We start from the raw sequence: 14910 nt of genomic DNA on the forward strand, positions 1-14910 counted from the left end.
TACAGTCATTGCTCCCAGTTTGTTTTGTCTACTAACAAATCAAACTATGCTGTTAATGGCTTACTACACCATGCTAGAAACCTAGTTGCTGGACTACATAGTGCTTCAGAATTAAGAGCAGAATATCCCATTTATTGCAGATTTTTGAGGGTAGAAAATATTGTCATGAGTCCCAACCTGAAATTGGAGCCTACAATCACTGTTTGAAAACTAAGCCATGCTTGCATAATACCGGTACTTGATTTTGTAGCAGCCTGTTTTGTATTATTTGCCCTAACTTCAAAGACTAAACAGAAAAATGATTTATCTATATAGCATTTCTGCTTGCTGCTTACCTTCTTGCTATAAATCAGTTATTCCATTTGTTTAAAAAAAAGGAATGTAAAAATTATTAATCAGTTTCTGTTGCCAAGTACTGCTATGCTTGCTTACTTGTCAGTAGTTAAAATAAGTCTGATTGCTTCGGGACTATAAAATGATTGTGCATATTTGAATTTTAGCTTGATAAAACTTACAAAATTTTGCAGTCTGAGTAACTGGGATGAATTGATAATACAGTATACACAGCAGGGATGTGGAATTTATGGCCTGAGAGCAAATATTGTTTCCACAATTTGGCCTGCCAGGCAATTTCTACTAAACCATACCCACCTGCTTACAGCAGCAAATGGGGTGGCAGAACATGGTTTAATCCTGCAGGAACAGGATTGTGCATCCCAGGCAGCAGGATTTAAAAGGAGATGAGCAATCTTGCTGTAGTCTTATTTGGTGGGGGAGATAAATTTGCCCTTGAGACAGATTCTGATAAGGATCTGTGCCGTGGAGCCAACAAAAAGGTTTCCCAATTCTATACACCGTGCCCAATGCATACTAATGAATAGGGTGCTCACTGCAGTGGCAGTGGCATGGATGTCACTCTCCTGTAGGCAAAAGATGCATTTGAATGTTGCATGTCTTACCACTAAGTTGTTACGACCTGCCCTGGGACTTTAGGTGAAATGGGTAAGAAATCAAGTAATAAACACTGAATACACATTAAGTTTAGAATTCCTTTATTAAATCCATTTCACAGCCAGAAATTTATCCATTTACCGTCATGTTCATTTTTACTGCTGTGTTCATTCTTACCTGTGGAATTGCACACACTATTTCTGCAGTATTATGAAAATGTACAGCACAACCATGCGTGCCACAGTAGGCAACTTGTTAAGTCCCCAGCAATGTGGATGGTATCCGACTAACTTAAGTCCACTGATTTTAATAGGTCTACTGAGGATGACTGAGAATGGGTACGATGCAGTTGGCTATCACCCTATTTTATATACATGTAAAGTTTTGTTGGAAACCAGAACTGTAAAGGACAGATCAATTGGCATTAGCATAAATTGAGAGGTAGAAGGCTTAGTCACAGCTTTTTGGTGAAGATACTTTTTAACATTACAGTGCTAAAAGATCATATATTTTGAAAGCTTATTCTCCACATTTGCATAGCATATTTAATACTATGTTGCCTCAAATTGGGAATAATTCTCATATAATTGGCTTTAAGACTTCGTTTCTGCTGATATTTAGTAGATAACTACAGCCAGCTAGAGATCCCATTGCTGCAGCCTCAAAATGTATAGCTATGGGTCACTAGTACTAAGACTCATTTAAATCACCCCAATTATTTGACCCATTGGTATGTAAAAAAATAAGAATATGGGCAGAAGAGGATAAGCATAGATGCTACCACTGTAGCAGCTGTAAATAACTACTTGGTCTGCTACCTGTAACTTAATATGCTTATATGTTCACATAATAATTTATACATTTATAAACTGGTAGCCATTTATGTATCATTAGCCACACCAGTATTTATGGCAAAAGTATGTGACATCTAATACTGTTGAAAAATAGGTTCAAGTTCACAAGATTGATTACCTGGTGGTTCAAAACCTTGAGCTATGTTTGAGATGCATTTCTACACCTACCCCCACATAAGCTGCTTAGCATAATGGGAATTGAATTAATATCTGCATATCAACTTCAGCAGCTGGTGTGTTATTTGTGTAGTTTCAAGCACATAAAAGCATGTTAACCATGCTAAACATAGAATATATACACACATGCATGTTCAGAAATCAGTTTGGGACATCCAGGCTTGCTGGATTACAGCCATAGGAGCCATCTCAGCATGAAAACAAGGACATGGAGGTTGTGTGCTATTTCTTCGACAAACATACATGGCATTTTGATGAGCAACTGTTAACTGCTTTAATCAAAGTTTGGAAACTCGCACTGAAACCCTTTGCCCATTAACTAGGAACCAAGTTCCACTGCATAATAGGATTTGCTTCTGAGTATGCATTCATAAATCACAGTGCAAGTTTTCCAGTTATTTTTAAGTTGTAAATTTAAATTTTAAAGCTAAAATTTAAAAGTGAAAACTTACTGTTTTAAAAAAAAATCACAATAAAGGAAACTGGGCTTTTAGCTGTAAGTCAATTTCAGCTACCCAGTAACCATGAAAATTGGAGCATTCTCTCTCACATATTCAGAACGACAGTATCTAGGGCAGAAGCGGCCTTCTAAATGTTGCTGAATGACAACTCCTGTTATCCCTAACAATGGGATATACTGGCTGTGGCTAATGGAAGTGAGACATTGGCAAAGCAACAGGTTGACCACCCCTCTGGTGTATGAGGGGAATGTGCTATTATAGTAAACCTGGTTCGAAACACATTAGATGTGCCTGTGTATAAAAAAACTCAAATGTTATTAATTTGTGTGGTAGAATAAAAGCGATTCACGAAGTCCCCCAAATTGGGTATAATAAGTTCTTTTAAAAACATGTATGCATGTAAGTGACTACATGGTCTCAAAACTGGTTGCTAATATGCCTAGGCACTTGCAGGGTTTGTGTTACATAAATAATCCAGAGGAAAAAGCTGATGCCTTATAGCACTCTTGAGTTTGTGTTTTTGCAGTTTTGAATGATGAAGACTAGCTACAACAAACAAACAAACCCTGATTTGAACTTAAAATTAATTCACGAAGTGAGGAAAATTAAAGAATTTGGAAGCAATATTACGTTTTAGATGCCAGTTAATTTTTGTTGAATAAGTTTGTTAATTAGTACAAATAAGGCACTAGAGTCTTCACTTACACCCACTGAAAAACACTGTCTTAAATAACAGCATAGCTTGCTGTAGCAAATATTCCATTTAACTGACATATCCAAGGCAGGACTCAAATACTGAATACACAATTCAATTCATAACTTCATGAATCTTTTTTCTTTTTAAAATATTACCTTTAGGCTAGCAGTCATTAAGACATAGTATCAAGTATTGGAAAATATAAAATCTGAATTTGTTTCAAAAAAAAATTGTGCAGTATAGATGGCTGAGGAGATTCAGGCAAGTTTTAAGTTATCCACCATCTTAATAAACCAAGTTACTGCAATTTATGGGAGCAAAGAAAAGCATTCTGCTCATATTAAAAAGTCACGAATGTTAAAAACTGTTCATTCAAAACAAGCTGGGAAGAAACGTTGATCTTTTTCTTTAGCAGTGTATTGCATTTCCCCCTGTTTAATGCTGTTAAGACACTGGTGTTAAGTTCTAGTTTTCCTTTTATCTTCAAAAAGACTCTTCAGCATGTAAACTTGAACAGCTGACACCACCACCATTATTGCCAGGTTGACCATGGACCAGAAGTTTACCCGGTCAAAGTTGCTTTCTTGTATGTTTCTATCACGAGCTTCAAATGCTTTGAGCAGGGTCTGAATATGGATACTTTTGCTTAGCCTGGACTTCACGCTGTTGACCGATTCCTAATAAAGATCAAAACACTAGTTTTAGAAAAATAAAAGAAGCACACAATTCAACACAGCAGACTCCTCTACAAAATATAGCAATGACATTGTGAGCCTCAACTCCTTGCCACCGTGCTCAGTTCCAAAGCCTCAAAATGAGAACTTGCCTCTGTTACTTCCAAAGCTGAGGTATGTACACTTCCCTTTCTTTTCACATGCTACAGAATTCAGGATATATATTTAATCAATAATACACTTGTCACAATTTAAGGCCACTAGAGATAGTTGTGCAGCTTTCAACAGGGTGATCCTTACCTTACCAGATAGTAGTAGCAGAGGGGAGAGCAAGTAAATTCCAAGCGTACAGAGCCATTCACGCCGTAGCATTTTTAAAAAAGGATTGTAAATACATACCAGAATATCTTCTAGCTTCATATCCAGAAGATCTGTGCCAATGATATACTTCTTCCAATCTTCCTCTTCATCTCCCATGTTATCCAGTATCAGTTCAAAGAAAATCACCTTATCTGACAGAGTGCTGAATGTGTTGTCAAAGCAGAACATATAGTCACCATCCTCTGTCTCCACCCTGTAAACACAAAAGACATTACACTTTAACATGCAGTCTGTAACTTGTTTTCCAATCTCATCGTGATATAGCTGTAAACTAACATATTTCATACACATAGGGGTGGACTTTGGAAGATTCTTTGAACACTGTCCTGCCCCGTGCTTCATTTTATACCATTCAGAAGGAAAACTGCCGCCCCCCAACGTTCTGAAAACTTAATAAGTGCAGGAAGGGAAGAGGGAACAGAAAAATCCCGGTGAGGTCCCATTCATACATTTCAGGAATTAAGTCTTAATTACTAAGCTCTTAAAGTTAAAAGGACCCCTGACCATTAGGTTCAATCGTGTCCGACTCGGGTTGCGGCACTCATCTTGCATTACTGGCTGAGGGAGCCGGCGTACAGCTTCTGGGTCATGTTGCCAGCATGACTAAGCCGCTTCTGGTGAACCAGAGCAGTGCACGAAAACGTTGTTTACCTTCCCGCCGGAGTGGTACCTATTTATCTACTTGCACTTTGATGTGCTTTTGAACTGCTAGGTTGGCAGGAGCTGGGACCACGCAATGGGAGCTCACCCCGTCGCAGGGATTCGAACTGCCGACCTTCTGATCAGCAAGCCCTGGGCTCTGTGGTTTAACCCACAGCACCACCCGCGTCCCTACTAAGCTCTTAGAATGCCATTAAAAATGGTTTAACTAATGTTTAATAAAATCATTAAAAAACTTACGTATGGACTCCATCCGATTTTCTCTGTTCAAAAACTAGTGCTTCACCTTTTGGTGATAATAGATGGAAATCAATATCTAAACCTGCTCCATCGAGAACCTGTAAAGTCAACAAACAGAGCATATATGAGCAAAGTAATTTTTGTTGAAAAAGGCAAACCTAAAATGAATTATGTTTAATATTCAAATCTTATTTGAAGACAAATCCACATGAATCTACTGTATATGAACACTGAGATATTATCTAAGATTCCTACTTTGTATTTTAGCTTTTTAGGAAACTAGATACAGTTGGCAAAAGTAGTTTGTTTAAAGTTTTTTTTTTACCCTGCTCTTTGGCCAGAAAGTATCCCACAGCAGCTTGGAGATCAATAAAAATCAGGACAATCCCTGCCCTCAAGCTTACAATTTAAAAAGCCATGACACAAAAGGAAAAAGGATGGGGAGGAACAAAACAGCAAACCAGCTGGAATGGAAGCAGTTCAGGAACATACTGTAAGTCAAAAGGAGGTGGGTGGTCTCTCAGCAGTTGATTGAAAGCTGCTTCCCATTTCTCTATATAGTATAGTAATTTTATTCAATGCATTCAGATAGTGCTTGGTACTTTAGTACTCACTATCAACCACACCACTAAAGAACAAATGGCTGCATTCATAGACAAGATGTTTTAAGAAAGAGTGTCAGTGTACATAAGACCTTACACTTTAGAGTAGCAACTGTGATCTCTTAAGAACATTTAACATATTTTCTAGATTACAGTTTGAAGACCTCTTCAATTTTTCAATAAACATTATTTGCTTTTGGAAGATATGCTGACAAAAAGGATGAAAAGCAAGTAAAAATAAATGCACTCATCATTTACTTCTCAATGTGATGATGGAAACCTCAGGCTCCTCTGAATGCAGCCCTCCATGCTTTTCTATCTGGCTCTTGGGCCTCTCTCCAAGGCACACCCCCTCCCCACACCCCTAATTTCTACATCCATAAATCATGCTCCATTAAATACCACCACAGGAACATGTACCAGTTGCATTCCATGCAACTAGAGCAGAAATGCTGCTCATTTCCACCTTGTCTCCAACCTCCATCCAGCACTGTTACAACATAATTGGCTTACGTGGCTCTAAATAAATTTCAGAAGTCCTCTGTTTGTCTAGGACGGTCATCAGATCAAGCTCCCAAACCAGTTTGACCCAGCCTTTCATGACATTTACCTAGCCTGTTTCCTCCGTGTAAAAAAAAAGGGGGGGGAGAACTGTCATTCTGAAGCTAGAGGGAAGTAATACTCACACGGCTTTCTTTCTGGTCCTTCAGAACTATACCCTAATGTTCTGATCCTGCAGGTATATCCAAATATTCAAGTTGGTACTTTGAGGCTAAAAGTGACTTGCATGCCATCCCACCCCATCTTTTATAGTTAAGGTGCCATTGGCAACAGAAAACACAGCATACGGCTGTTCCTCTTAAGGACCCAGTATTACTATCTCTACCGGACTATGGAAAAACAAAGCTTAAATTACAATCCGAAGCACGCTTCCCTGGATGGACATATGCCTCTTTGCGTACAGTTTTAACAGACACAGGTCTGCATGTAGGAGTCCCAACAATACCTCCCAGGAGCGATGGTGGACGGGTCTCCTTCCTTGGTGTTTTTAAAGCCGAAGTTGGCTGGCCATCTGTCACGTATGATCTAGTTGAGATTCTCGCATTGCAGCGGGGGATGGATTTGATGACCCTCGGGACCCCCTTTCCAACTATGATTCTATGTGGCTGTGCAGCAAGTAAGGGAGGTTCAGAAAAGGCACACACATTAAGCGAGTTTTTTCCTTTCTGACATGCAGGGCGTTTGTGTGCGTTTCCTCCCGCTGTGCAGGAGGCAACCCCGACTGCAGCCGAGGGAATGGATTGCCCTACGACTCGAACACGCGAGTTGGTCCTCTCCTGGACACGAGATTGCACGTTGGGCGCGGGTGCCCGCGTTCACACGTGCACTCCTACCCCAAGCAGTTGAGGAAACTCGGAAGGGCAACGGTTCCCTCCCTCACCTGATACTCGATCTCCAGAGAGGCCTCCTTCTGCATGGTCTGGAAGAAGCACTCCTTGCGGCCGGCGGGCAGGGTGAAAGTAAAGTCGCTGTCCAAGGCGGTGGCGAAAGCCGAGGCGCCCGGCGGAGGCAGCAGTAGCAAGAGCAGCTGTAGGAGAGAGGCCAGCAGGCAGCGCCGCATCTCCGCCTCCATCGCCGCCGAGCCCTCGATACCCAGGAAGCGGGAAATTCCGGGGGATACGACACCTCCTCGCCGTCCAGTCTCGCTCGCTCGACTCAGCTCTTCCGAGGCGAAGCCGAGCAGAAGGCGAAGAACGAGGCTGGGTACCCACAATGCACGGCGCGCCGCAACTCCGCCTAAGGGAGGAAAGAGCGGGAGGGGAGCGACTTCCCCTCGTTTTGAAAAAAACGCGTGGCCGCCGCCGCCGACAAAAGACGCTTCGGGCGCAAGGCACTGCGGGAAATGTAGTTGAGGGCAGGGAAGGAAGCGGAAGGGACGGAGCGGGGAGGGTGGGGAGGAGGGACTACGGCTCCCGAGAGCTTTAGCGCGGAAGGATTTAAGCAGCCGCTTCGCCCACAACCGTCTCCTCCCCCCACCTGTCAGGCTACGGCCCGCGCAGTTCGAACGCAGGAGAGACGGGTCGCCCCGAGGGCCGCGATTCGGAACGCGCGAAGGGACAGGGCCGCACTGATTGAAAGAGGCGTTTCCTCAGAAAGGGGGTAAGCAAGGGCTGCCGCTCTGGCTGAAGGGGATTGAGTCCGGAGCGACGTCCAGTTGCTAAACGGTTAGGGATGGTTTTAATGGAGAAATCAAGGGGACGCACCTTCGCTTTGTGGGACGGCGTGAGGCCTATATGCTTGAGGGGGACATGCGTGGAGGCAGCGTTGCTAAGCAACGCGAAGCGCTCTGGCCTGGAACCCGCGCGGCTGAGGCGGTTCCTTGGAAAAATGCCGCCGCTTGCTAGAGGGGAGGGTGGTCCCTGAGGCGAAAAGGTTAGCCTGCCTCCCGGGGCAGAAGCTGTGCAGGGTTGGTGCTCTCTGGGACTGGCAGGGTGGAGAGCAACAGCAGCAGGTGGGGGCCGGGGAACAAGGCTGAATGGTTATAAATTAGTAGGTGAGGGCAGCCTGAGGCTGGTTGGTAGTGATTCTGGACTCCAGCTCCCACGAGCTGCAGCCAGCGCGACCAGCGTTGGGTCAGGGGTGATGGGAATTGCAGTCCAGTAAAACATCAGGAGGGAGAGGCACAGCTTTAGTGCTTCTCAAGCTTGGGTCCCCCACCTGCTGTTGGACTACAGCTCCCATCATCCCTGACCCCTGGTCTCTGCTAGCTAGGGATGATGGGATTTGTAGTCCCAACAGCAGCTGGGGACCCAAGCTTGAGGAAACGCTGCTAGTAACAGGTCAGCCTCAAGAAGTGGAAGAGAGTACTGGAGTAGCACATCACACATTACAGTGCTTTGCCTTGGAGATGCTGGAGAATACTTTGTAAGGGTTGCAGCAGACCGCTGAAGAGCTGGATATAAGAAATGAACTGTTCCAGATGGGAACAGATGAACTGTTCCAGATGCTGTAAAAGGCAGCATTGCAGTTGGCAAAAGATTGGGTCGCTGTTGGGTGGTAGGGTAGCAAGGAGCCTGTTGTCACCCTGGTGTTCTTGGTCTCCCAACACCTTTGTTTATGGAAATGCACCCTCAAAAATGTCATTTTAAAATTTGGATTTAAAATGCTCTTTTCAGAAAAACAAGGAGCAGCTAAGCCATGCTGCATTGGCATACAGATCAGCAAGCAAAAAACAAACAAAAACTTTACTTGAGTGCTGCTATAGCTTTCTGCAAAATACAGTTTGCAAATTTGTTTGGTGAACAAACTAGAACAATTCCATTTCCAAAGTTAACCTTACTTTTGTTTGTGTTTGGAATGCAGAGGCACAAACCACAGTTCCTTTACAAACTAAACATTGTAATCTTGTCCGAAGCTTGTTTGCAAATACCGGTAGTGTTTTTGAGGGGGGGTTTCTCCCCCTGAGGGTTAGCTGTGTTTGTTGTGACAAAACAGCAGTGACTTGTGACACCTGCAAGACTAACAGATTTTATCGTGGGAAAAGTGTTTGCAGGCCGCCCTCTTCATCAGATGTCAAAAGTGTAATCTTAAATTGGTGCAAATTGAGAGGAGTGAGGTCTGAAATGAAATGTAAAAAGGACAGTGGTAATTACGTGAAAGTAAAATAGCCAAAATGACAGTAGACAAAGCAGTGTTGGAGGAAGCCTAATTTACTCTGGCTATTGTGAATGCCAGAAAGGGGAGAGTGTTAGGGAAGTACATGTTCAAGAGGCCAACTTCAAATTTGCAAACTCTGGTTGCAGGAAGCATTATATCACCATTCTGTCATAATATAAAGCCAAAATCTGAAACAGAGGGCTATTTTCTCTGTCTTTTTAAAGGGTGGTTTCTTCAAAAGGTGGAAGGTGCTTTATTGATTTGTTTTTCTTAGTTATCTTTTACATTAGACAAATGTATAATATCAATGGAACATAACTTATGGACTTCTCATGATCACGATACGGATGAGGAAGACTTGTTGGCAAATGTTGTGTCATTAAGGAGTCAGCTAAAGAAAACGGAAAGAAATTTACAAGACTTGGGAGAAGAGCTTTATGTATATGTCCAAAGGTAAAACTTACTGTGATTGTTTACAAATATATTTGCTGCAAGTTGTCCTAATTTTGATTGTCTGTTGGAAAAATTGCTGCAAAAATCAAGGGAAGGTGTTGATATTTGTTTTGTTTTGTTTTCCTCTAGTACCAATTCATATGATAATTCTGATGACACGCTTGAGATTTTAACCATGGAAGATCTCATTGATCCTAGTGAATTACATAATTGTTCAACTCAATCTTCTATGAGCAGAATGCCTTGGCATAACAGGGATTCTACAAGGAAACACAGGAACAAAGTAATTATTCAGAATTTGATTAACATTTTTTTGTTCTTTCTGGCAGTTTGTATATAATATTCTTATGGAGTTAGTTTTATAGGTCAGTTCATAATGTTCATCATAAAAAAATAAGATGAACAGATCACTTTGGTTGGTATTTGTTGCAAATATTGTCTCTGCCTTCTAGTGTTACTCGCTGTCTTTGGATAAAACCATGGAAGAAGAAAATGAAATACTAAGGGATAAACTGAATATAGTCCGAGAAAAAAACGCATCCTTGACTTCTCAGAACCGTCATCTAATGAATAAAATTGAAACAATTAACTATGAACTGAATCAGTCAAGAGCACAGGTAGGTATTTGAATAAGATAAAATTTTGAGGCATTCTGATTTGCTAAAGTTACAGGTAGGTAGCCTAGTTGGTCTGCCATATTCAAATCAAAATAAAAAATAAAAAAATCCTTCCCGTAGCAGCTTAGAGACCAACTAAGTTTGTTCTTGGTATGAGCTTTTGTGTGCATGCACACTTCTTCAGATACACTGATGACTTCTATTTCAGTGTATCTGAAAAAGTGTGCAGGCACACGAAAGCTCATACCAAGAACAAACTTAGTTGGTCTCTAAGGTGCTACTGGAAGGATTTTTTTATTATTTATTTTGATTTGCTAAAGATAACTATTCTAATTTAACTTGAGTTAAGGAGCTAGTTCTATATTTGTATGTTTGCTTACAGGATCAGAGGTATGGGAGTAACAATCATTAAAAGATGTTATGAAAGCAAACTTGTGAGCCATATGTTGAGATCTTAAAATTATTACTTAATGGGTGTTACCCAAAACTTGTATTGCACAAAGTTAGAAGGCAATTATGCATATGTGGATTTGCAGCTTTATGTATACATGATTGGGAATTGAATGTTACATGTTCATCTCATTCACAGCTTTTATTTTAGGCTTACATTTAAATCTTAGGTATGTGCTTAAGAAATCTGTGAAGCAATAATAACTTGTGAATTTTTACAGTTTTGTATTATGGTATGGCAATTCAGTGTTGCTTTCCCTGCATAGCAAAAAGGATTGCATATGTTAAGAAATGATAAATAATGTTGCTCAAGCATCATCCAGCACCCTAGAAATATTTTAAGCATGTGAAGGCATACTTCGAGCCCTACTGTTTGAGGGAAAGAGCTTCAGATATCCAAATTCTTAGATAACCTCCCTTCCCTCAGGCTTATCAAAAATCAGCTTTCTAGCTAACGTTAGAGTAACACTATCATTTTTTGGGACAGTTGGAATCCTCAGTTTTGGGGAATAAATGTATAAATATCCGGTTCTCAAATTACTTCCCAACCCCTTCCTAGTAGTTATGTGTGCCTTGGACTACCGGTATGTAAATTCCAAATTTCAGATCTCTGGCTCATGGTTCTGTTTCAGTGTATCTGAAGAAGTGTGCATGCACACGAAAGCTCATACCAAGAACAAACTCAGTTGGTCTCTAAGGTGCTACTGGAAAGAATTTTCTATTTTGTTTCGACTATGGCAGACCAACACGGCTACCCACCTGTAATTGATAATGAATGTTAGTGAGTGTTTACTAATTACTAACAATACTGGATAGATACAATGAAGTGAGAATAAAATACAGAAAAGTATTTGCATTCTGGTCAATTACATATAATTGAACAGTGTTAATTTCAATGATTGGACTATTTGTAATTTTCTTTAAAAAAAACAAACCCCACAGTATAGCAAAGAGAGCTTTTTGGGAACTAATGAAGGAATAGCCTTCTTCAAAAGAAACTCCTATTCAAATGGCTGTGTGTGTGACTATGATGTTCAGAAGTCAATAGGCAACTCATTAATGGATTCTCCTTATTGTATTTATATTTTAGATATCTTTCCTTGAATCTACTTTGAGTACACACTCTGTCAGCATTCCAATGTTAGAAGAACAGATAGCAAGTTTGGAAGCAGAAGTTCAAGCACAAGATAAAGCTCTAAAGTAGTGAACCCTTTGTTTTTCATTTGTTTTTTTCTAATATTCAGGGTTGGTTCATCCATTTTTTTGGCATGGGTCTCAGATGCCCACATGATCCTTTTCCATGCCACAGGAAGTAATGAGAGAATGGGGCTATATAATGCTTGTTTGAATGTAGTAACCTCATCCTAAAATAGATAGCCTAGCTCTCTTATTGCACCTCATATTGAGGGTGAGTAAAGTGTCTTGGATTTCATGTGATTTATCTCCTAAAACCAGGAGTGTTTATGCTATTATATTTTTTCAAATTTGGAAAACACACAGCAACATCAGAATTACTTGTACACTTATCTCCAACCCCAGACTTATTACTCTGTTGACCTCAGTGAAATTTACTTCCAACTCATTGCAAACAGGGTCATAGTGTTAGGCAGGCAAATGCAATTAGGTCCAGTTAAGACATAATGGTAAACCATGTTTTTTGGCTACACATGGCTTGTTGCTCACCAAAGCCATGGTGAGCTGCAGGCTTGTGTACTCTATTCTTCACCTCTTTCACAGTCCAGAGGAGATCAGAAACATCTGCTGTGTTGCTCTGATCATACTTTTTTCTTCTGTTAATGTTATTCAAAAAGGTTTTTTCCCATACTTTCCATAGTAGGACATAATACACCATAATGGCTTAAAAGCATTCGACATAGCATGATAGTTTTAGTTGGCTACCCAACACAACTTTAAATTAACGTAACAAAGTTCTAAATTGTAATAACTACTCACAATGCTCCTTGATATTTAATAAATAATACAATGATATTTCCTTAACTATGCTATCATTCTACTCTATCCCACCAAACAACTACATTGATATTTGTTATATTTTTATTTCCCCAATAACTTATGCAGAATGATTGCATCTTAAACTTACTGTTGTTCCAATAGAAATTTAGCTCTATATTTATTAGTTTTGATCAGGTTTTTCGATTTTTAAAATCTCTTGTTAGGAGGAATAAAGGAGAAAGTTTGTGGCTTGCTTGCTTTGGGCAAAATGCTTAGTACCATATTTTTTGCTCCATAGGGCGCACCGGACCATAGGGTGCACCTCGTTTTTAGAGGAGAAAACAAGAAAAAAAAATATTTTTCTGGTTTTCCTCTTCTAAAAGCCCTGTTTTTTTGAGGATCAGCTCAAATTTGTGCAGCTTTTTTGCAAAGGGAGAAGCCCTGTTTTTTGAGGATCAGCTCAGATTTGTGCAGCTTTTTTGCAAAGGGGGAAAAGCAAAGAGGAAAAGCCCCGTTTTTATGGGGTTCAACTCACATTTCTGCAGCTTCTTAAGGAAAGGGAAATTCTACAATTGCCAGACAGATAATCTAATCAGCCAGTCACATGTCACTGGGGAAACAAACAACCTCCCTCTGCAGCACATTCAACAATGGAGACCTGGGCAAGGGGGCGGGGCCGAAAGGGAGCCAGGGACTCTTATCTCTCTCCCAATCTCTTGCTGATCAGCTGCTTTTGGCCCCTGGGCAATTCGGCTCCAGGGACCACCATTCGCTCCATAAGACACACAGATATTTCCCCTTACTTTTTAGGAGGAAAAAAGTGTGTCTTATGGAGCGAAAAATACGGAAACCTGTTTGTTCATACAGGCAAGCACTTGGTATAGCTAGCAAGATCCAAACCATCTATATCCATATATACCAACCAAAATACTAGTTTGAATTTAAAAAACCTGATCTGTAGGATACCTGACTGGCCACTTCTCTCAAATTTGTGTGCTAGAGGCAGGGGGAAACACTCTCCATTACCTGATTATCTTAACCAGATACTTTCATGTTATATATGTGTGTGTGTATGCATACACATCTGTGAGTATTATGTGTTGTTTAAAATGCTGTTTTCTGATTTGTTTTTAGAGAAGCAGAAGATAAATTAGAGGAAAGCCAGAAAAGGCTAATGGAAAAAGAATATTCTTTCCAGCAGCTGAAGGAGGAATATAAAGAAATTAGATTTGATTTAATTGAACAAAGCAAACAAGGAAAGAGGTGACAAATTACACAAGAGCTTGATTTTTATTCTGATAGCTTGATGACATATCTCCTTGCTCCAAATTATTTGTTTTAAGATGCTTTGTCTTATGTTGAACAAAACCCACAACGTTCTTTCAGAATTAATCCTAATAATTAAATAAGAAAAAAAATGGAATGACTGGCAGTACTGGTACCATATCATATAGATGTATATGACTTTTTTTAACCGTTAAACAAATTTTCAGGCTGGTTGCTTTTGGAACAGATTAAAACAAATTTTCAGGCTGGTTGCTTTTGGAACAGATTAAAACAACTTCTCAAATTGAATAGAAATTAGTATTTGCAAGAATGCTTTCTCAATTATATTAAATTTAGTTTAAGCATTTCAAACCTTGATCCAAAAAGGCCTGAACTGAAATATAGTTGCCTATGCATAGATACATCAAGGCTGTTAAGAAGTCATGTCCTCCTGGAGAGATACTGGAAGTAGTCTGTGGTATATGAGTGGTATTCAAATAAATAATTGCACAAGTGGAACTACTTCACTTGCACAGTGGGACTCCCCCGCCCACAGGCACTGCATGCTATCCCAAAACCTATTCTGGAGGCTTGGTAGACCCCTCTCCCAGAACAAATTTAAGAGGCATGTGGGGAGGGGAGGTCATTCCACTGGTGCAAGAAGTTACTTAGCACTACTTTTGAGTACATCCCTGTGTGTTTCTATCCCTGCCCTATTCTGCTCCCTGTGGGGAGAAGCGAATGACTGAACCAATAGATTCCATATTAAGTTGACCATTGAGTCTCCATTACAGTGAAACATGAATGGATCAGGGAG

At 40.4% G+C, this 14910-nt stretch overlaps 2 protein-coding genes across 2 annotated transcripts in view; one reads left to right on the plus strand and one right to left on the minus strand.

Moving 5' to 3' along the window:
- Positions 1 to 2443: 2443 nt before the first annotated feature.
- TMED5 (transmembrane p24 trafficking protein 5) lies at positions 2444 to 7412 on the minus strand. Its single transcript, XM_033151539.1, has 4 exons — positions 7139 to 7412; positions 5096 to 5193; positions 4214 to 4388; positions 2444 to 3817 (listed from the first exon to the last, which is right to left on the minus strand). The coding sequence occupies exons 1-4, from the start codon at positions 7328 to 7330 to the stop codon at positions 3599 to 3601; spliced, it is 684 nt and encodes a 227-aa protein (XP_033007430.1). The 5' UTR covers positions 7331 to 7412; the 3' UTR covers positions 2444 to 3598.
- A 255-nt stretch (positions 7413 to 7667) lies between these two features.
- The window catches only part of CCDC18 (coiled-coil domain containing 18), a 30996-nt gene continuing 23753 nt past the window's right edge, over positions 7668 to 14910 (plus strand). The window contains exons 1-6 of the mRNA XM_033151541.1: positions 7668 to 7857; positions 9629 to 9807; positions 9937 to 10090; positions 10260 to 10424; positions 11965 to 12074; positions 13962 to 14090. Coding sequence (XP_033007432.1) covers positions 9662 to 9807; positions 9937 to 10090; positions 10260 to 10424; positions 11965 to 12074; positions 13962 to 14090 — 704 coding nt within the window. The 5' untranslated portion in view covers positions 7668 to 7857; positions 9629 to 9661. The remainder of the gene's footprint in view (positions 7858 to 9628; positions 9808 to 9936; positions 10091 to 10259; positions 10425 to 11964; positions 12075 to 13961; positions 14091 to 14910) is intronic.

Source organism: Lacerta agilis, chromosome 6 (assembly GCF_009819535.1).
Source record: "Lacerta agilis isolate rLacAgi1 chromosome 6, rLacAgi1.pri, whole genome shotgun sequence".
Taxonomy (NCBI): Eukaryota; Metazoa; Chordata; class Lepidosauria; order Squamata; family Lacertidae; genus Lacerta; species Lacerta agilis.

Bases quoted from the DNA above. Each gene is read 5' to 3' on its own strand.
- TMED5 (XM_033151539.1), bottom strand. From the start codon at position 7,330: ATGGAGGCGGAGATGCGGCGCTGCCTGCTGGCCTCTCTCCTACAGCTG. The intron at 5,194-7,138 runs GTGAGGGAGGGA...TTGACTTTACAG, and splicing joins CTCTGGAGATCGAGTATCAG to GTTCTCGATGGAGCAGGTTT. The intron at 4,389-5,095 runs GTAAGTTTTTTA...TTGTGTTTACAG, and splicing joins AAATCGGATGGAGTCCATAC to GGTGGAGACAGAGGATGGTG.